Source organism: Mustela lutreola, chromosome 5, assembly GCF_030435805.1.
Source record: "Mustela lutreola isolate mMusLut2 chromosome 5, mMusLut2.pri, whole genome shotgun sequence".
Lineage (NCBI taxonomy): Eukaryota > Metazoa > Chordata > Mammalia > Carnivora > Mustelidae > Mustela > Mustela lutreola.
The window spans coordinates 149,387,257-149,409,685 of NC_081294.1; the positions used below are offsets into that span (position 1 = coordinate 149,387,257).

At 45.8% G+C, this 22,429-nt stretch overlaps 1 protein-coding gene across 4 annotated transcripts in view; it reads right to left on the bottom strand.

The window, feature by feature from the left end:
• The window catches only part of KCNN2 (potassium calcium-activated channel subfamily N member 2), a 478,995-nt gene that overhangs the window by 136,377 nt on the left and 320,189 nt on the right, over positions 1-22,429 (bottom strand). For 2 of the 4 annotated variants that reach the window (XM_059175837.1, XM_059175836.1), the window contains 3 exons: positions 10,637-10,836; positions 8,496-9,781; positions 7,776-7,871 (listed from right to left, as the gene is read on the bottom strand). In XM_059175837.1, coding sequence (XP_059031820.1) covers positions 7,776-7,871; positions 8,496-9,781; positions 10,637-10,658 — 1,404 coding nt within the window. In that variant the 5' untranslated portion in view covers positions 10,659-10,836. Of the gene's footprint in view, positions 1-7,775; positions 7,872-8,495; positions 9,782-10,083; positions 10,171-10,636; positions 10,837-22,429 lie in introns of those variants that run through there. The other 2 variants (XM_059175838.1, XM_059175839.1) reach the window with 2 other exon arrangements.

Genomic DNA, 22,429 nt, shown 5'->3' on the forward strand with positions numbered 1-22,429 from the left:
AGCAAAACAGTTAAGGACAGATGAATACCATCAGGGACATTATAAGTCTGATCAGGAACATTCAAAGAAACTAGGACTATTTAATTAGGAGGGCATTTAAGGGGAACTAACCAATGTTTCAATGTTCGCTCTGTGATTCTGTGAAGGGGGCGGGAGATCAATTTATTCTGCTCTACTAGAAACTGCAGTCTATCTTCTGCTGCTCTCTCTCCACTGAAACTGTGCCTCAAAGTCAGCAATGACCTTCAATTGGTCCAATCCAAAAGGCACTCCTCTACCCTGTTTTAACAGGCTTCACTGCATGGGATACATAGCACTGAGCACCCCCCCCCCTTACAACAGTGCCCATCTCCACAGTGGGGATAATTCATCCCATATCTTTTATTCCTCCTTTACACAACCTCTAGATGTCCTGGGCTGATCAACTTTTGGCGTTCTTCTCATCTTTATTCTCACTCAACGACTTTATCAATTCCTGTGGATTTAAACAGCCTCTATGCTGAAGGCACCCATTTAAATCTCCATTAGACTCTTCCTCTGAACCCTAAGCTTCCCCTATATAATCAGAAACCTCTCCAATGGATTCTGCCAATGCAAACTCTTGCGTCCACGTCCTCCACCCTTCACTGTGGGTCTTCCCCTCTCAGCTCCATATACGCCATTGCTTCAGCTGGAACCCCTGGATCCATCTCTGTGACCTCCCTTGGCCTCACCTGTCACATCCCGTCCCCTGCTAGGAAGTCTGCTCTACCTCCAACATGGGTCTCAAGTCAGACCTGTCCATGCTCCCACCGCTGTTAACCCAGCCAAATGAGCATCACTTTTCTCTACAATGGGGCTGGTCAAGACCTTCCTTGTCATCTTCATGCCAGTCTTCTCAGAACACCAGCAAAACTTCTGCCCAAACCGTATGTTGGATCATGACTCTTCCATGCTCTAAAACAAATCAACTCTTTAATGACTTCCCTACCCTATGCTTTTTCAAGGGATGGAGGGGGAAGAAAAGGAAATCCCCAAATCCTTATCATGGCCTCAAGACCCTTCAATATCAGAGTCCCACATCCTCTCTTGGTCTGCCCAGGACCAATCTCCTGTTCTTCCCCGGCTTAGGCCACATCAGTTTTCTCTCATTTGTTTAAGTACAGGAACCTCCTCTGGGTCACAAGGCCTGAACACAAATTGTTCCCACAGACTCTGCCAGTTGCTGACAATGTCTTTTCTTATAGGTCTCAGTTGCAAAGTCAAATCCTTGGACAATGCTCCTGAGCACTGGTCTGATGTGAAACCACCCCCTCCATACCTCCAAGTATTTTCTAGCTCAGCCCTTTCTATCCCCTCATAACATTGACCATAACTTCCTGGGACTGTGTTGCTTAAAGTCTGCCTCTCTCCTGAACCCTGCATCCTTGGAATGTCAGTTACAAGAAGCCAGGGACCTTCCCATCTTCTTCTCCATCCTAACTGCAAAGTTCAAAAACTGTGAAAATGTTGAGTGTGGAAGAAATAAAACCAGGCTTTACCTCAACGTAAAGAAAATCTTCCTAAAAAATAAGAGTTGGCCTTGGAACAGAGAGCCTCGGACAGGGGGACTGTCTGCCAATCATGGGAAGAGGGTTCAAGCAGAAGAGTGGGTGACCACTTTTATCTGAGATGACATAAAGGGATTTCCCAGGCTGGGTGGGATGCTGGGCCTTATCATTCCCTCCACGCACTTTCTAGTTTCATAAATAGCATTTGTAAGGAGTTTCAGGATAAAAATAGACTCCCAAAGTAGCAGACATCCTATTATTTTTTTCTTGCGTGGAAATTCATTCTCAAGTAGCCCCATAAAACTGCTTTATAACCTGACCATAAGTAACTTCCTGGGGTGGAATCAAGGCAAGCTCCCTCTGCGTGCCCCGCCAGATATGGTCTGGGACGTTAATAGCCCCCGGTGCCCTTCTTTCCACGCTGCCTGAAACGTGGCCCAGAAACACGCTGGGGCAGACCAAGGAAACCCATTTGCGGTAAACCTGAAGTTGCACCCTTCCACTCATTTGTGATGCTGCTCTGTAAACACACCAGGGTCACTTTATTTAGCGTCACACCCATTAATAATGCAGAGATCTTCACACGGGCAGGCAGGGAAAATTAGTCCTGAGTGATTTCGTTACTACAGTGTCGACACGAAGTCAAAGCAACTGAGAGTCCCATTACAACTAATGTCGGAGCCACTGGCCACGGACCTATCAGCCATGGAGCTAACCACCAAGGCCATTCAGGCAAATTTCCCACATCCCCATCTTCTGGAGTCTCACAGCGAACCTGCAATTCTCATCTATCTCGCTGACAAGAGCAGAAACCTAAAGACCAACTGAAGATACCCTCCTTCTAACTTTGCAGCTTCCTCCATCTCTACAGTTTTTGAGGTTTAAAAAAAACAAAAAACAAAAAATCTAAAGTGTGGCAATGATGGGTGTCTGGTGGCCTCTATCCAGAGACCGTTAAATTTGTCAGCAGATCAAACAAGGCACTCCCAGATATCACAGGTTGTTGCAAATAAGCCTATGAGCTCATGAGATTTTTCCTTCATTTTTTTTCTCCAAAAAAAATTTTTTTTCAGGCAAATCAACTTTTTTAGACTTTAGAAAGCCAAAGCTGTTTAAAATTCCTTTTTAAAAATAATATCCGGGGTTAACAGTGCTATGGAGGGATAATGTGTGGAGACACGCGAAATGTGAACTCTTCTGGAAGGGCCGATGGGCCACACCTTTCCACTGAAAACAAAAACACCCTTGGATTCAGTGATCTGGCTGCTGGATAGTTACCACAGGCATGTACTCTAATGAGTTGCTTAAAACGAGTACACGAGAACGTTCACTGGTAGTACTGCTTATAATAGCAAAAATCTAGAACACTCGAAATGCCTACGAGTTAACCGCAGCCCATCCATAAAATAGGCTTTATGCAGGTGCTAAAAGAAAATGAGACAGGTCTCTCTAGGTGCTGAGGAAGAAAAACCTCCAAGATCTCTCAGCGAACACAAGCTAGGTTTGCCTGTGTCTAAACACATCTAAAAGTTCAATTCTGAAAACTCCAGAAGAGTCTACGAGAAACTTCAAAGCAGATGCCCCTCAGGCAAAGGTCGGAAAGGACAGAGAACAAGACTATTGTGTTTCTTTGAAACTCTTCCGTACTGCTTGTTCTTACTATATGTATTGTTACTGTATCCATAAGAATAATAGCTAGATGCCGTATTATCTGCACAGTCTGGAAGCATCTACTTGCTTTCTGTAGGAGTGGGAAAGTGAGCATCCTTTTCCAGGTTCCACAGGCAAACCAGAGTCTTACTAAGTGGGTGCCTTTCCACTCCACGCCAATCAGAGCCTTCAGATGTTGCCAAGGCCCTTGCCCTCCGTCCCTCACTCCTTCCTTTGTGTGGCCTAGAAGCGTGAGTAAAGAGAAAGTTTAATTTCTGTTCTTGCACTTTGAGATCGATGTCCTCCATCGCTGAAAAGCTAACTGGGAAGAGAAGGAATTCTCCCATTGCAAGACATACTGAAGAATAACCAGCGTTTCCTCTGACGCTCAGTATTACGTAATTATATCGTTCCCAAGACAAAATCAAACAAAAACGTGTTTAACTTTAAAGTATGTACCAGCCCTTCTTCCAAATCCCATGAGAACTGGGAAGATCAAGGTCCAAGGGGCTTTCTTTCCTGATTTAGAATCCTGTATTTGTCTCTCTCGAAATACTACACAACGATGTCAACTGAAATTGCTTCCGCATGAGAAACTGACAAGATGGAAGGGAAATCTAGATTCAAATTTTCTGATGTTGAAGATCTTAAAGAGTATTGGACTGTGTACTTGCCCCATCCAAGACATACTCCCAATCTCACAGAGAACGAGGAGTGGCAAAAAGGAAAGTGAGAGAACACCATGATTCTGTTTTTTACTATTTGACCCGAGACATGAGAAGAAAAAGCCACTTATTTAGTATCGAGTGACCTTTCCAAATCACATAAAAACAATCCCCAGAGTGTTCTTCCTTCATAGGAAGACCACGATACCTAGGCATTTACTGAAGTTTTTTTCCTGACTCATCCTTCATTTTGTTCTTGCTTATTTTTCTTGTCATTGCTTTGGCTCTACTGATGGATATAGAAAGTAAAGCCAAATGTCTACTGGAAAAAACTCTAACATCTACTGAGCCGAAAAACTGCTCCCACTAAATCTGATTTTGTATAAGTGTTGTGACGCATACACACGGTGACTTCAGTTTTGGTTGGGGACGGGGCATTCAAGTAATTAGTGAAATGCAGAGTAAAGCCTGGTGCATTGAGCTGTCTGTGGTCCTGAAAAAGGACACCAAGGCTGCAATGTACTGAGCTCTGTTCTTTCAAAGCCTCCTCATGGCCCTATTTTAATTCAGGCATTTCCGACCATGACTCACCTGAACTGTCTTATTTTGCCAGAGCATGTATAAACATTTTATAAAAGGTCACACCGACTTGCTTTCCAAGGTTCTCCATGGAAATGTCAGGGCCTCCCCAAGCTTCGTTAAGCCATTCCGGGGGACAGAGAGCCAGGACGTTGGCTAAGACACTTAACACATCCTATCATGTACCAGAAAGCCACACTTAGCTAGCTCTCACTACCCAATCACCATGCTGGTAGGCTAAACAGAAAAAGGAAAAAAAAAAAAAACATGTCATTTTAGATGACATGCTACCTCCAAAGACAGGCTCTGGTTGGCAATACTTAGTTCCACTCACAGCTACTCAGGATGTTTGGAATTGTTAATAGTAAACTGAGAAGTGACTTTTCGCTTAAAACTTAGGAAAGAAATATACCTACATCAGTGACATCAATAAGTTGAAAAGGTGGGGAGGCACAATGTTTCATTTTCCACACACAGATACACAAGCCTGTGCACTTGGGATTCAAGGTCAACTCTTTTGCCAACACGGCTGACTCTAATATCTGCATAAATTAATACAGATTTTTCTGGTGCCTGACTTCTAGTTCAGGGTCCTCAAGTTTATCTGGCCCTCTTCCACTTTCGACTTTTGTAAAAGCATCTCAGATAAGTGTTTGGAGCTTCAGCTTGGGAAAGAAATCCCCCTAGGGAAAACACAGAGAGAAAACGCTACAACCAAAACAACTGAATAATACTACCCAAGCATCAGTTTTGAAATTTAAGTGTGGCTGGTTCAACAGAAATTATGTATCATGTAAAATAAACTCAGTTTTGCAAATTTAACATTCTGGGATATTTACGTCACCCCAACGGTAGAGAAATTCACAGGGCTTGTAAGTTTTAGGGGAGCAGCACTTCTGTTACCCATGCTAAGGATCTTTCCATCAAAATACCTATGCATTTGTGCAACAGAAATAGTCCTCAAAATGAGCCAGCAAGTGCAATTCCAACCGTGAAAAATCTGTAAAAAAAAAAAGGAGTTCTTGTATTTTTATTAGTTTCTAGAAGTTTCAAGAGTTCTAACGTGGTATCAAAAAAGTTTTAATAATACCTAAGGGTGCTTGGGTGGCTCAGTGGGTTAAGCCTCTGCCTTTAGCTCAGGTCATGATCCTAAGGTCCGGGGATCAAGTCCCGCATGGGGCTCTCTGCTTGGTGGAAAGCCTGCTTCCCCCTCTCTCTGCCTGCCTCTCTGCCTATTTGTGATCTCTCTCTGTCAAATAAATAAATAAAATCTTAAAAAAAAAAAAACCAAAAACCTAACACTTGGTTACTCCTTGCAAATTCCTGTAAGTTATTTCAAAGGACCTTCCAATAATTCTTAAGAAGTCAGTGTCTTCAGGAAGATGCTTTGCCCTCGATGGGACTATCACCCAATGTCTCCTCGGCAAATGCTTGTTTAGCTCTGCACTTTTCAGAAGGAATAGACAGGTACGAAAGCTAATGCTCAATGAAAACACCAGCAAGTTCTCTTTCCAGCTAAATGAAGGAAAACCACTCCAGTTGCCAAGCAAAACAAAACAAAACAAAACAAGTTGTTTTAAGTTACTTGGTTTTTAAAAAATACCTGAGAAGATTTTACAATGACCTTTTAAATTCAACCTATTTGTAAACCAAATGTGTAGAGAGAAATCACGGACCCAAAAAATGCCCATATTTCTGGGCCTCTAGCAAGTAACCGAGCACAGCAGGAAGCTTTCTGGACTAGAAGCTGGAGGAGAGGGCCTGGGCCCACTCTGCCCTGTCTAGCTGTGCCATCTGGCAAGCTACTCCCCTATTCTGACTTCGGGCTCCCCGTCTGTAAACGGAGTCAGAAGACTATTCATTCTGTTTTGTTCCTCCCAGCTCTAAGTGTCTGCTCTTGGAAGTCAAAATGAGAAGATGCACTCATTATGGGTAAGCCACGTTGTGGTATCACTTAAGAATGTTTCAGGGAATCTCAGAAGCCCAGGATCACAAAACCCCGAATTACAACGGACCTCCCTGTAAACTATTAAGATGTTAGAGTTCTAGGGTGCATTCTCCTGGTTTCGCCAAGGCAGTTTGGTGACTTACCTCTAAATGGTCTCACTCTTTCTAATTCTCATTCGCTCGCTCACTTTCTCCCTTTGGAATGACACCGTTCAAAGTCTTTGCAAATGTGAAAGGAAGACGAAGTCTTACTTCATTCTCCCTGCTCCTTTGGGGTCATGGGCATGTTGGTTTGGCTTGCACCATAGTTAAAAATTGGTTTCTTCCATATTTGGTGTGAGCTTGCTAATGACTAACCTCACATTGACTTAACATAATTAATATTAAATTATTTAAGTGGTAAGTTCTATACGATGTTTTAAATTTAAAGGCGTCCTAAATGGCGTCTTTAAATGGAAAGCACCCTAAATTGAAGGGCTTAAAAGTTCCAACAAATAGTCAACAATTGTTTCCCCCCACAAAAAAAAAAAAAAATCAGAAAATACATATTAGTGTAAATTCTAAACTGGCAAATCCCAACCTTACTTCATTTTTGAAAAGCCTAGTTCTTTTAATTCACAACCCTTAATATTCCTTGGACTGAAGGCTACAGCAAACTAAACAACTCCAAAGATGACCCATGAATTTTATACAAGTATTCTGAAATTGTCAGTAATAGCCAAATTCGACAATAGAGTTCCTGGCTGCATTTAAACAAAACATTTCCTAATAAGACTGCTCACCAGGGCAGTGGCCTTTGCTCTTAAATGACACTTTTTTTTTTTTAAAGGGCAATGTAATGATTGCAGCTAAAAAAAAATATACCAAACCACCACATACACAGAATTTGTATTCTAACCTTAGGGCAGACTTTTTTTTTTTTCTTTAATGGCTGAAGATAAAGAGTTTGGATTTTTCTCATGTCTCATTTACATATATTAGCTAGGAATATCAGGAGCCTATTTTCTTCTTTCACTACATTACAGAAGAAGATACATAGAGAGGGACACTATCTTCCATAATGACGCACCCAGGGGGGATAGGCCTATCAAGCAAGAATTCCCGCTTACCCCACGGCTGAAGCCTACTACCTAACTGGCCTTAAGGAAATTTGGAGAACTAGATCGACCTGAAGAAGAGAGGGGAACATCTTAAGGGCTTAACAGGTACAACCCAGCCTGTTTACGTGCTGGGCTGTTTTGTTTTGAACTTCTTGAAAGAACAGGTCAGGTGCTGTAGCAAGACTACAGCGTGTGTCTTCTGTAACCTCAAGCAAGGACACGAGGGTTTGGAAAAAACTGCCTCGCGCTTCTCCAGGCGGGCGGCCGCGCTTTGGGTCATTCATAAATAGCGGAGTCTAAGTTACCTGTATTTCCCTGGCGTGGTACACGATGATCAGCCCAAGCAAGATGATTGTGGAGAGACTGATAAGGCATTTCAGAGCTAAGGAATACAGCGACGCCTGCAACACAGACAGAAGCACTTTTAAGAAACTAGCACTCTGAACCACCTTCCAGGGCCCCCGACCACCCCCAGCCCCTGAATATGAACTCCCAGGAGGAGGAGGATGGGGATGAGGGGAGTACCTGTCTTGGCTGTGGGATCCGTCAGCTCACTTGGCCTCTAAGGGAAGTGAGGAGAGGAGGGCAGGTGGATGGCTAGGGAGAGGGTCCGCGCCATGACATATGCCAGCGCAGATCCTGGCTCTCGAAACCCAGAGGAAGTTATCCCTGAGTTTAAGCACTCTGGGTTGAAAGGGGCCTCCTAAATTGCGAGCACCTGGAAAGCAACAGGGCTTGCTTTCCCCTACTGACTCCTGGAAACATTTATTTAATGTGCCTGAAGTCGCTGGGGCACTCACTGACTCCAGAACTTTGGCTGCGCGCAGAAAGGCTCTCTCTGTAGAGTTGCCTGGAGGATCAGGACAGCGCGTCCGAGCCGTGCTCGCCGTCCCGGCGGGCACCTGCCACCGTCCCGAGGAGGCTCGGGGCTGGCCGGCAAGAATTTCCCACCAGGGCCCATCCCAACCACCCGGCGTCCGGACCCCGCGGTCCCGGAAGGCTGTGCAAGCGGCTGCAGCGCCTACCTTGTCGTAGGCGCCCCACGACAGCTCGGTCTCGATGACCATGACCACGATGCCGAACATGCCGAAGATGAGCGCGTAGTCGCTGAGCCGCTTGCGCTTCTCGAACAGGGCGCGCCGGTGGCCCAGCTTGTAGCCGATGTTCTGGTTCTTCTTTTTGCTGGACTTGGTGCCACTGCTGCTGCCATGCCCGCTGCCGCCACCGCCGCCGCCGCCTCCAGCGCTGCCGCTGCCGCCGGCTCCGTAGAGCGCCAGGTTATTGGAGTTGTTGTGCTCCGGCTTAGACACCACGATCTCCGGGGCTGAGGACGAAGCGGCGGCCGCGGCGGCGGCTGCAGACGGGGAGGACGCGCCGCCACCTCCTCCGACCGACGCGGGGGGCTGTAAGGGCTGCGCCTCCGAGTCCATCTCGTGCAGGTTCCGGCGGGAAGCGCTCAAGTTGCTGAGCGGCCGCATGACGCCCCCGTTGTACCTGCAGCTGCTCATGGCTATTTCGGTGAAGGGGTTGCTCTCGCGGCGCGCCTGGGGCTGGTGGTGCTGGTGGTGCGCCGGGTGCGGGTGGTGGTGGTGGTGCGAGAGCGGGGGCCCGGAGCCCAGGCTGCCGAGGCTGCCCGTGGGGCTGGCGGCGGGCTGCAGGCTGTGGCACTGGTGGTACTGGGAGGCGGACGCCGGCTGCTGCGTGTACTGCTGCCGGAGCGCACTGGCATGGCTGGACGGCGTCAGCTCGCTCACATTGAGCTGGCTGCCCCGGCGCGACGAGCAGCAGCAGCAGCACGACGAGCCCGACAGCGGCGAGGAGGTGCGGGTCCGGAAGGCGCCGCCGGGCGAGGAGGTGCGGAGCAGCAGGGACAGGTTATCCCCCGCCCCCGCCCCCGCCGCCGGGGCTCCGGAGGGGGCGCAGCTGTTGCACGGGAGGCATGGGCTGCTGCCGCCGCTGCCCGGCGGCTGGTGCGCGAGGTGCGGGTGGTGCTGAGGGTGCGGGAGGGACGCGAAGGGCGGGCACGGCTTGTCCTGGCTCTGTTGCTGCTGCTGGCAATGCAGGTGTGAGGAGCGCGGCGGCGGCGGCGGCTGCTCCGAGAAGAAGCCGCGCTGGAACTGCAATGGGGTTTCCATGTCAGGGCTGTTAAAGCTGCAGGGAGACCAGGCGGTGGTGCACCCTGCGCAATGCGTTATGGTCGGGAGCGGGGACTCCTGCTGCTGGTGCGAGGAAGGGCCCATGCCGGCTCCGGTAGAATCCAGGCGGCGAGTCCGATTGGTTGGGCGCACCAAAACAATGGGCATGACATCACCTGCGGGGACCGAGACCGAGTTTGCGGCGCGCGCGGCTTAGGGGAGCGTGTGTGAGAGAGAGGGATGGGGAGGAGGGAATCTGCAGGATGAGAACCCTGGGGGTGCGCAGGCCAGGGAGGAGTGAGGGCTGGGGGCCCCACCTGCTGATGGGGAGCGCCGGGGAGCACCACCGGGGATGGGGAGCCCCCAGACTGTGCAGCCGGGCTGCGGGGGAAGGGGCGAGAAGAAAGGGGCGTCCCTCCCTCCCTGCCCTCCTCGCCGCCGCCCCCCTAGCTCGTGCCGGACGCGCAGTCTAGATCACCTGCGCCGGGCACTGCAGCACGTTGGGCCACCCCAGCCGTGGGTCAGGCGCGGGGACAGTGCGGAACCCCTGCCATTTGTCCGCCCGCGTGCACGCCTCGTAGGGCTGCAGAACAGCAGCCCCCTCGCTGCACGCCCACCTCTCCCTGATCGTCCTGCGGAGAGTGGGCTGCCGGCTGCCCGCCAAAGAACTGCGGGGGCACCCGCTTTGGGAAAAAAAAAGTTTGGCGGCTGGCTCCGCCAGTGCAGCAGGGTTTGGGGAGAACCTCGGGGCCTGAGCCCCGGTTTGGTCGCCTCGAGTTCAGAGCCAGCCCCGCGCCCCGATCTTCCCCAGTCGCTGGGCTCCGGCGCCCGGGAGTCGGGATTGGCTGCGCCGCGCTCCGGCCCGAGTGCGCCGCGGCGCGGGGAGGGTTAACCGCCTCGGCACCCGGGCCGGGGGAGGATGGGGGCGGGGCCGGAGGAGGGGATCCCCACCGTCCGCGGGAGGAGCCCGTGCGGGCTTCCCGGGTCCCCCTGGCGGGGGCGGAGGGCTTTCCCAGATACCGCCCGCTCACATTTGCGCCTTCTGCGGAACATGAGGGGCTGGCGCCCCCGGCCGCCGGGTCCCCGGGCTCGGGCGCTCAGGCCCTCTGGCCGCCCCAGTGGGTAGGTCCGCGGGCTTCGGCGGTGGAGAGGCGGCTTGCTCGAGGGTCTGGGGGCTGCTCAGCGACCGCCGGCCGCCAGCGCCTCCTCTGTTCCTCTTCCTCCTCCCCACCTGCAAAGCACAGACACAAAGCAAAGGCGGGTCACAGATGCGCAAACCCCGGGCTTCTCCTCGGCCGTGCCCCGACTGCGGGTGGGAGAGGGGCCTGGCGCGGGCCGAGTCGCCACCGTTCGTTACAGAAATTATTAACAATGAAAACCCCGGCTGAGTGTCCACTCCCGGGCGGGTGCTGGAGTTTTGCTAGAATCAGGTGTAATTATTTACTTTCTAATAAACGGATAAAAATGGCAGTTTGAGGCTCACATATTTCCCGCAAAGTGCTCTTCTCTTAGGGGATATACCAACACAAAGCGGTAGGGGACCCTTTTCCGAGAATTGTTACTGCTCTATCTTGAGTGCTTCTCCTTCGTATTTCTTTGTACATGGAAATTCCAGGCTCCCCGAAAAGGACAGGAAAGGAACTAGCCAGCTAAGTATTTGTTTCCATTGTAAATCGTAATTTAAATGCATGATTTTTATGATCGGGATTATAGTGAATTAGACCAAGAAATTAGAGCGTAAACAGATCACCCTCATTAGGTAATTGGAATTCTCAGCTGGATCCAATTTCTTGATATTCTACTCGGCAGCTGCCCTAAAGTTGCTCACCAGGTACCTTGTCCTAGGACTGTGTGTGAATGCGTTTTCAATACCATGGAGTGAATAATTCATTTTAGGATATCTTTTGGACATGGGTTAAACAATTTTAATTTTTTGTACGTGCAAAAAATCCAAAAGGGGAAGGGGGTGAGGGGAAGCACAGGTTGCTATTTGGCCCACAGCTCTCCATATAAGATAAAGAGTACTGTCAGAAATTTTATTTTTCAATAGTCTCAGTCAGGAGTAGAATTTGAATAGCTACAAAGTGGAGCCAGTATTTTATGTTTATACTCTGTCCTGATTTTTGGCAGTTCAACAAAACTTGCTTAGTTACAAAGCTCATGGTAGCTGAGTAGCTAATGCAAGAATTGTGTGGGGCGCATGGCCATTAAAAACGATTCTAATGAGCTGACTTTGAAATTAACAAAGAAAGCTTCCAAATTAAGTTAGTCACCTCTGGTGTGAAAATTCAACGCAAGCACAAAATCAATCATACATTTATTTTCACTTCACTATATGCGGCTGAATTGAATGAAGAGTTTGATTCCTCCTTATGAATGAAATTCTTCAAGGGAGTGTAATCACAGGACATCAATACTTTCATAAATTTAGCTGAAAGATGACATCGATGCCTCCCCAAATATCACGATTGTTGCCAGCATCCAATTAGATATAAGGTTCTAGAATAATTCAAACACTGTAAGTAATGGCTACATTCTATGTATCAAACTGACTTTCTCAAACAGCAAGTTTAAGGCTTCAAACAGAGGGTTGCGTAAACTAATTAAAAGGGACAAAAGGTTGTGTCATTTGGCCTGTATATCTCTGTGCCTTGGTACGGGATTAGGTACAGTTCCATTAATCATATAGAAAAAAAGGGTGTTTACTAAGATTTATGACCATGATGTACAGAGTTTCCATTGGTCACAAAGGGGACTCAGGGGGAGGATGGGACCGACAGAGTAAGAATGATATGAAGATAGGACCCAGCATGAGGAATTGTCAGAATACCTAAAATCAGTTCATAGTGCTTCTTCCCCGCCAATATTAAAACAACAACAACCAAACAAAACAAAACAAAACAAAACAAAACACAAAAAGCCTCATGAAATAATAATGTGAAACTCACTGTGACTGGAGAGAGAGAAGTCAATCAGATGTATATCATTGTTCTGTTTTAAGGAATCATCTGATCACACCCTCCATCCCCCCAAAATCACCTTGCTAATAAATGTCTGTTTGGAGAGTATGATAATCCTCTATCGGTATGATTATGGAAAACCACAGGATACCCCCCAACAATGTCATGTTTCATTTTTCATCTGTGTCGTTTGGGGCATTCCCACACTATTGGGTTATGTACGACAGGGGCACATTTAAGGAGTTTTTGTTTTCACCATTCCTCTCTTCTTTATAAAATTAACAAATGAATCGTAAACTTATATATAAACCTTTAAAATTCAGACACCGTAATTTTGCCCCTTTTTTCTATAAAGGATTATAGAGATACACGTGACCAAGCAGTCGGAGCAACAAAGACAGTGTTCTCCCACAGGGTTGGTGCTGTGTGCACAAGAGATAGTCATTTAAACCTGGAAGACCAAGGAGGGAAAGAGAGAAGGAGGAAAGGAAGAAAGTTTGAAACAAAAGTCGCAAAACAATGCCCTGTAACCTCTGACTAGAAGCTTTTGGAAAACGACCTTTGCTTCTCTTTCTACCGTTAAGATATATAGCGCTGGAATTTCTCTAGTTTAACACCAGAGGTCATACTCATCCACCAAATGCATTTTGAATCTCATCAATTAGTGGCCTCCCATTTCCAGCATCATTTTTGAAAAATCACCTGGGTTTTTGTTTTTTTTTTCTCTAGACTAGAACACCCGGGTCCCCATATTTGTGGAATTTCAAGCTTGCACACATACAAAGAACACCGCCCCCCGCCCCCCCCACCCAACACATACACTTAACATTGGTCTTAGAAGATCCATTTTCCCAGACCACATAGGGTCTTGGAAAAAGCTGCAGGTTGTTTGCTCTCTGATCCCTTACTTGACTCAGATTTACATGATGCCATTGTTTATAATTCTCTTTTTCCTAGGAATTATTTGTACTCTCTCTTTTTTTTAAAAGATTTTATTTATTTGACAGACAGGTCACAAGTAGGCAGTGCAGCAGGCAGAGAGGGGGTGGGGGGAAGCAGGCTCCCTGCTGAGCAGAGAGGCCATTGCAGGGCTCCATCTCAGGACCCTGAGATCATGACCCTGCAGAAGGCAGAGGCTTAACCCACTGAGCCACCCACGCGCCCCACGTGCTCTCTCTCTCTCTTCATTGTTCCTTCAAAAGCAGGACTCCCCTGAATTTGGATGTTTCTGGTCTATTTCCAGGGGTAGGCAGAGCAACTGAGGCAGGGACCCACACTGAGAAGTCTAGAGGGAACTTTGAGCTACGAAGTCAATGTTTTTCTGAGACTTTCTTTTTTTCTTTGCCCAAGTGAGAAAGTTGTTGGGGGTTGCCAAACAGAGAGGTTGTGATAAGACACAGCCTCTCTGAACTTAGTTTACAAGGTGGTAAATATAAATGCGCAATTGGGGTCATATCAAGAGTTATGGAGTAGTACAATAAGAGTTATGGAGTAGCTAGGAGTAGCACAATAACAGGTCCACATTTCCCAAAACAGAACCATTAAAAGGCGATAAGAACAGATGTTTTTAAACCACAGACTGTCCTAAATTTGTAAGAGATAAACCACATTGGATCTGAAGAAAAGATTAGAATAATTTTTATATGTATTCTTTTTACTTCTGCATCATGATCAGAAAGTGTCAAGACCTGAATGAGCTTATTGGCGATGGCCTTGTTAATTTTTCTCCAGAATGCTATTATTCAGGGACTAATTATCATGTTGGAGCCTATTCATTGACTTTCCAAATTTTTTTCTATTCTCCTCTTCATTTCCAGCTAATTGGCATATCTGTCAAAGTCTCAGCAACTCCAGCAAAAAAAAAAAAAAAAAAAAAAAAAAAAAAAAAGAAAAGAAAAGAAAAAAAAATGAAGCACGTATACTAGTTTTGCTAGAATTGAACCATGTTACATAATTAAACATGAATACCAGGTTAAAATTACTGACTAGGGGGGAGTCTTTTGAAAAAAATCTGCAATTTCATAAACCAATATCCTTGGCAGTTAGAACCACACATCCAAATCCAGAAAGTCATAAAAAAAAAAAAAAAAACCCAACCACCTAAAGGCAGCCCATTCTAGTTGAGAAAGTTTCTGCATTATTTTATTTGCATTTGCTAAGGATCCTTAGGAGAGATAGGAAAGTTTTCCTTATCCTCTCCATCTCAAAGGTAAAAAGCTTAATGCAATCCAGGCAATCCAGTGCCCCAGGGTTTCCCAGGTCACACAGCTAACAAGGCAAGCCAGACTTCAAACGCAGCCTTCAGAGACCACCTGCTGAATCTGTTTTGCAGACTTCTAGCATTTCTTCCACAGCCACAGAATAACCCAATCGCTCTATCGACTCATACAACCTGTCCTCCACTAGCAGTCCGGGAATGGACCGCAGGGGCTTGTCATTACCATTCACTTCCTTTCAATGGCCTCAGGGACATTTCCTTGCTGGCATAGTTGGGATTATGTGATTCCTGACTGCTGGTCTCTTGTCGACGTCATTTGATCAACAGAATAATTTATAAGGATCCAGTACAAGTGTGGATACAATGGCAGGGCTGTAGGCACGCAGGTCCAAGGTGCCTAATTAAAAAGTATAAAAAGTAGGGCGATTCTGGGCTGCTCGCAGAGTTTGCTGCCTACTTTGCAGTCTGGTCTGGCATTCCTTATTGTTGGCATCATCCGTCGAAGAAGCTGCAGGCCAGTGAAACGTATATATTGGCACTAACAGGCTCATTTTGTCTTTTTGTGAAATAAGGGGGATTCCCACGCTCAAGCTGCCTGCCCTGTGGCTTGGAGGAATTTGCCAGCAGCCCTGCAGGGACCCGGCCACCTGTGTTCTTGCCGCTTCTCCCATTATGCCAAAGAGTGGGGAGAACCGTGTCGCTAGATGAACCCCAAAGAGCCCCATAGGGAATTTTTCTACAAGCTGTTTTTTCGTTTGTTTGTTTTTCCTGGTATCTCCCCTATGGGTGTTCCTGCCCGGATCAGCTTGACACCAGACCGCACAGGACCCCCAGAAACGCGATCAAACCAGAGGGGTCCAATCTGGTGGGCACAGTGGGCCAAATTCACATTTTTCCTTCACTGTACTACAGTAACAAACTGAACTCTCCTTCCTAGGAGGCACCAAGACAGGAAACCCCCAACCACAACGGGAAGAAAAAAGGATGGGGCTTAAGTTCCTGGAAATCTCCACCCCTTCCTGGGACCCAGGCTGATATCCAGCATCCCCACCCCCACCCCCCACCCCACAGCCATATCATTTATACCCCCTCTGCCTCTTAGTGCCCTTGGAGCATGAGCTCCCTTCCTCCATTCTCTCTTTATTCTCTGGATAAATGACCTGCTTGCCACCAAAGACTGTTTTGTTCCTTGGCTATTTGGCCCTGAAAGGCACAGAGCAGCAAAGAAACTACAGGTTTGGTAACAACCAGAGAAAGGAAGTCAAGCTGTGCGCCACAGGAAGAGAGAGAAACCAAACATCTCACAGCCAGGGTAAAGAATCAGCAAAAAACAGGAACAAAGATATGCAAAGCCATCCCTAAATAACAGAGGTCATAGCTGCCCCTTGGTGATCCCAAATGTTCCAGGGTCGCTCAGTGCTGAAACAAAATGAAGCTACAAAAGTTTTGGAAAGTTTATTTTCCCTCCGAAATCCAATTTATTTCCCTATCATTATTTGGCCCTCTTTACAGGATTGGCGCTACCAAGCCTTAGCTCTTCCCCCCGCCCCTCCCCCCCGTTTCCGGTTAACCCATTCCGGTGTGTTATTTATCACACCATCTGTTTTCCTTTTGATTTTCTACCACTTGCCAAACAGCCTCAGGAAATCTATGTATCTCCCTTTGTCTATCTATATACTATCGCCTCCCCGCTCCCAACGATTTATAAATCCCCATTCCCTAAGTAATTGCCTTAGGGCAAGGAGAGTGTTGGTGTCCACTTACAGGAAAGGAAAGAACCACAACTGGTTCTAAGTTCAATTAAACAGAACAGTGTCCTCAGCAACCCAACACACTAAATACTAATAAATCTTCTTGTTGAACAAAAACTTATCACGAAGGTGCTGTGATCGAGATAGCCTGTCACGGAATGAGGACAGACAGATACATCAGTGGGACGGAACTGAGAATCCAGAAACCTCCCTCTACCTTTATGGTCAACTGATGTTTGGTGAAGATGTCAAGACGATTCAATGGGGGTGCGATGGGCTTTTCAACAAGTGGACAGGATGTGGTAAAATTTGAAACCTCATATATTATTGACGGGAATGTAAAATGGTTCAGCTTCTCTGGAAAACAGTTTGGCAGTTCCGCAAAATATGAAATGTAAAGTTACTTTTCTTTTTTTTTTTTAATATTTATTTATTTATTTATTAAGATTTTATTTATTTATTTGACAGAGATCACAAGTAGGCAGAGAGGCAGGCAGAGAGAGAGGAAGGGAAGCAGGTTCTCTGTTTTTTTTTTTTTTGCAGAGAGCCCAATGTGGGGCTCGATCCCAGGACCCTGGGATCATGACCTGAGCCAAAGGCAGAGGCTTTAACCCACTGAGCCACCCAGGCGCCCCTAAAGTTACTTTTCTAACCAGCAATTCTTGTCCTAAGTAGATGCCCAAGAAAAATGCAAATACACATCTACAGAAAAAAAAAAAAAAAAGTGTCCGTGGATGTTTAAGAGAAGGATGATTCAAAATAACAGCCTAGGGCTGGAAAGAATGCAAATGACCATCTATGGCTAAGTGTGTAAAGGAAATGGGGTATGCTCTTACAATGCAATATTCTTCATCAATAAAAAGGGATAAAGTTCTGATGCTTTGCTACGACACGAAGGAGCCTTGAAAATGTGTAAAGGAAAGCCAGTCATAAAAGACCACACGTATGACTCCATCTATAGGAAACATCCAGAAGAGGCAAAGCTATAAACAATACATTACATTAGTGGTTATCCCAAGCACTAAATGGAGAGTCACTCTTAATACATACTCTGTTTCTTTTGGGTGAAAAAGATATTGAAAATGGGAAGATGATGGTCATTTAACTCCATGAATATACTGTCATTGATTAGACACTTTAAGTGGTTAAATGATATGGTATGTGAATTGTGTATCCAAAAGTTAAAAACAGAAGGGAGAACTCTCCCAGCATAACTGGGTATGAAGTAAAAGGAAAGGTATCAATGAAACAAAGGAATCAATTTAAAATGAATACTGGTGAAGCAACAATTGATCCATCAGACTCAAGAAAAGCAGGAATAGGTTTTCCTCTGTGGCACGAGGGACTGTCAATCCGTGCATTTGAAGGCATTTAAGTTTCAAGACTTTTTTTCCTTGTGAGACGCTCCCTGGCTGGGTCACATCCCAAGAATCTCATGGTTCAAGGAATATCCTAAGAAGAATTACAATTAAAAAAAAAAAAAAGAGGAATTTCAATAGAAGAAGGAGCTGTGAGGCACCTTTAATTATGGAATGTACATTTCTCGTCCTGATATCTAAGAAACAGAGAAGGTATATTTTGTACTGAATTCCACAGTTAAAAAAAAAAAAATTGCTGTGCTTTGAATGATCCTAACTGATGAAGGAATTCAAATTAACGCATTGTTCAAAGATGACTGGCAGTCCTTCCTGGCGGCCATTAATTACTTTTCCGTGTGATGTCTTAGCTCTATCGCCCTTAAGCTTAAAATACAATGAGACTGAAGCCTTTTGTAAGAGGTTGTCAGGGGCTGTTTTGGAAGTATAGGCTCTCAGGCTGAAGGGTTGGAAGCCCAAGTACGCTCCACACGCAGTCTGTGGCTCAGCTGATTGAAGTCTACATCTTAAAGGACTCAGCAGTCAAGAAAACAGAGCCAGAGCCAGGCTCCAGGAGGTGGCAGGGGTCTCATTTGGTATTGATGAGTGACTAGAGCTCCAGGATGAGACTCGCTGCAGCGCCGACTTCAAAAAGACAGAAGCCCTCTTCTGAAAGCTGAGACAATCCTGCAAAGCTGTCTCGTGGAATTTGTCTGGGGACATTCAGAGGTGGGTATGAGAGCAGAGGAGTGCAAAATCCCCAACCGATTCCCGATCTTCTGGAAACGCTAATTTGCACATGGAGTTTCTCATGTTTTTAGCCAAGATAAAACTCATGGTTTTGCTTACTGAGTGGATATTTTGCTAAGAGAAACAAAACAAAACAAACCTTAAGAAAAAAAGAAAACTTTTTTAGTGGCGCCGTAGACCATGGGGAAAAAGATGTAGGAAAGAGGACACTCTGTTCTCGAAAATAAATTACTTGAAATGGACCAAACCATTGAAATAAGATTAACCAGAAAAGATTTTTCTAGGTTATTAGCAAACACAGTTCCGAGATAAAGGACTCTTGCATTTCCTGTTGTGGATTTGAGGATTTTGCTTATCCCAAGATCAGGGCTTGGAGGACACTAGAGAAAAAGCAGTCTTAAAATGAGCCTCACTTGGGACGCCTGGGTGGCCCAGTGGGTTAAGCTTCTGCCTTCAGCTTGGTTCATGATCTCAGGGTCCTGGGATGGAGCCCCACATCGGGCTCTCTGCTCAGCAGGGAACCTGCTACCTCCTTTCTCTCTGCCTGCCTCTCTGCCTTCTTGTGATCTCTGTCTGTCAAGTAAATAAATAAAATCTTTTAAAAAAAAAATGAGCCTTACTTATAAGCGGTAGAATCTTCCATAATTGGTGGAGGGCCACTGACCTCTCTCACCTGCTTGAGTGTTGGCCTATGTAGTTCCATTCAGAGGGCAGATATATAAGGTGGGCTGTAAGGAATGGCCTTTCACCTCACTTTTTAAAAAGATTTTATGTATTTGAGAGTGAGAGTGAGTGAAAGAGAGAGAGCACCAGCAGAGGGATGAGGCAGAGGGAGAAGCAGACTCCCCACCATGTGGGGCTTGATCTCAGGACCCTGGGATCATGACCTGAGCTGAAAGCAGATGCCTAACCAACTGAGACACCCAGGCACCCCATCACCTCCTTCTTTAAAAAATTTTTATTTTATTTTATTTTTTTAGTAATCTCTACACACAACGTGGGGCTTGAAGTCATAATTCTGTGATTTAGAGTCATAAGCTCTTCCCACTGAGCTAGGTAGGAAGGCCCCTTGTCCCTTTAACAAGCACCAGAGAAAATATTGTAGGTTTCTAGATCTCAGGCTGACGGCCCTTAGGAGACGTGTATGATCTCTTTTCTTCTGTTTTCTTTTCTTCTTCTCCTCCCTCGATTCCCCCTTTTTGTTCCTGAGAGGACAATGTGGATTCTCCTAGAAAGCAGCCTGCATTCTTCCAGGTTTAAAGAGGATCTTGGTTTCACAGTCAACAGAAGGGTTAAAGGAAAGAGAAGGATCTGATATTTCTGATAACGAACTAGAAGGACCCCAATTATCAGCAGACTGAAACAGGAAATAGGCAAGAAGAAGAAGCATTAGCTTGTGATGACTACGGCAATGTGTAAGACACAGGTTATGTCCTCAAGAAGCTCAAAGGACTAGACCCTTGTTTCCTTCTCATTCATTTTTTTTTTAAAGATTTTATTTATTTATTTGACAGACAGAGATCACAAGTAGGCAGAGAGGCAGGCCGAGAGAGAGAGAAGGAAGCAGGCTCCCCGCTGAGCAGAGAGCCCGATGTGGGACTCGATCCCAGAACCCTGAGATCATGACCTGAGCTGAAGGCAGCGGCTTAACCCACTGAGCCACCCAGGCACCCTCATTCATTTTTTTTTTTTAACTAGGAAAACTGACTCAAAGAAATGTTGAAGATGACCTTCTAAGCCTTCTTCGTGTAGCTAACACAACTAAGCCTTAAAAAACACATCTCACTAAATGTAAGAAATGAAACTACAGAAATACAGAAGATTAAAAAGGAGATCAAGTTTTATAATCTCAAGATACAGTTTCCCTGAGCAAATAACTAACAGCCATGAAGGAAAAGACAACTGATTTGAACATACAGCATTATGAAACATCCATAGGAACCAAAATCAAAAGCACAAGTGCTGTATTTAATAGACAGAGGATTAATATCAAGAACATTTTGGGGGGGTGCCTGGGTGGCTTAGTCCATTAAGCAGCCAAGTTTTTTTGTTTTTTTTTTTAAAGATTTTATTTTTTATTTGACAAACAGATCACAAGTAGGCAGAGAGGCAGGCAGAGGGCAGGGTGGGGGGAAGCAGGCTCCCCACTGAGCAGAGAGCCAGATGCAGGGCTTGATCCCAGGACCCTGAGACCATGACCTGAGTCGAAGGCAGAGGCTTAACCCACTGAGCCACCCAGGTACCCCAAGCAGCCAAGTCTTATTTTCAGCTCAGGTCATAACCTCAGCAAGATCGAGCCCTGTATTATCTGGGTGCTGATTGTAGAGCCTGCTTGAGAGTGTCTCCCTCCTTGTCTCTTGGTCCCTCCTACTCCTCCAAAAAAAAAATTGTTTTTAAAGATCTAAGAAATTAGATAAAATGAAAGATAACATAAGTAATAATCATATTATTACTTAAATAAATAAGATAAAATGAAAAAACCAAACCAGATAGGGAAATAATAAGAGGCTATGAGTAAGCAACTCTAAGATAAATGGTCAGAGAAAGTAAAACTTCTGAATAATCAAACAAATGTAAATTGAAACAATTTTTTTTCTATTACACTGAATGATAATTATACATAATGCACTGGTAAAGATTCAAGAAACCAGCTTTTTCATACACCATCACATAGGAGTATAAATTGGAAAAATCTAGGTGCTTTTGGGGGGAGAGGGGATTGTTTTATTTTGCTTTTTGTTGTTGTTGTTGTTTTGTTTTGTTTTGTTTTTTAAAGATTTTTATTTATTTATCTGACAGAGATCACGAGTAGGCAGAGAGGCAGGCAGAGAGAGAGAGGAAGGGAAGCAGGCTCCCCGCTGAGCAGGGAGCCCGATGAGGGGCTCAATCCCAGGACCCTGAGATCATGACCTGAGCCGAAGGCAGAGGTTTAACCCACTGAGCCACCCAGGCGCCCCTTGCTTTGTTTTCTTAACCAAAAAACAGACTCTTAGCTCTAGAGAACAAAAAGATGGCTACAAGAGGGGAGGCTGCTTGGGGGCCGGGTGAATTCCGTGATGGATGGGGATTAAGGATTACCATGATGAGCACTAAGTAATGTACAGAATTGTTGAATCACTGTATTGTACACCAGAAACTCATACAACATCGTATGGTAACTATACTGGAATTTTTTTTGAAATAAGCAAAATAAATTACCCCCCCCCCCAAAAAAAAAGATCAGGTGGATTAAAACAGAAGTTTTTGTTATCTTAGTTTCTGTTAGAAATTCAGGTGCACCTTGGCTAGTTGGTTCCGGCTCTGAGTTTCTTATGAGGTTGAAGCTGGCTTCATAAAGGTGAGGATCAAGGGGCACCTAGGTGGCTCAGTTGGTTAAGGGGCTTCCTTCAGCTCAGGTCATGATCCCAGGGTCCTAGAATCAAGTCCCACATCAGGCTCCCTGCTCAGTGGGGAACCTGCTTCTCCCTCTCCTTCTGCCTGCAGCTCCCCCTGCTTGTTTGCTCATCTTCTCCCTCTCCGTCTCTCTCACTGTCAAATATATAAAATCTTAAAAAAAAAAAAAAAAAAAAAAGAACAAACGAAAAGGATGAAGTTCAAGATGGTCACTCATATGGTTGACAAGTTGGTGCTGGCTACCAACAGTCCTCAGTTCTTCACCACACGTACCTATCTGTAAGGCTTCTTAAGGATCATCATGACACTGTGGCTGGCTTTCTAAAAGCCAATTACTTAAGAGAGAGCAAGTGTCTTTTATGACCCAGCTTCAGGGTTACATGCCATCATTTCCACT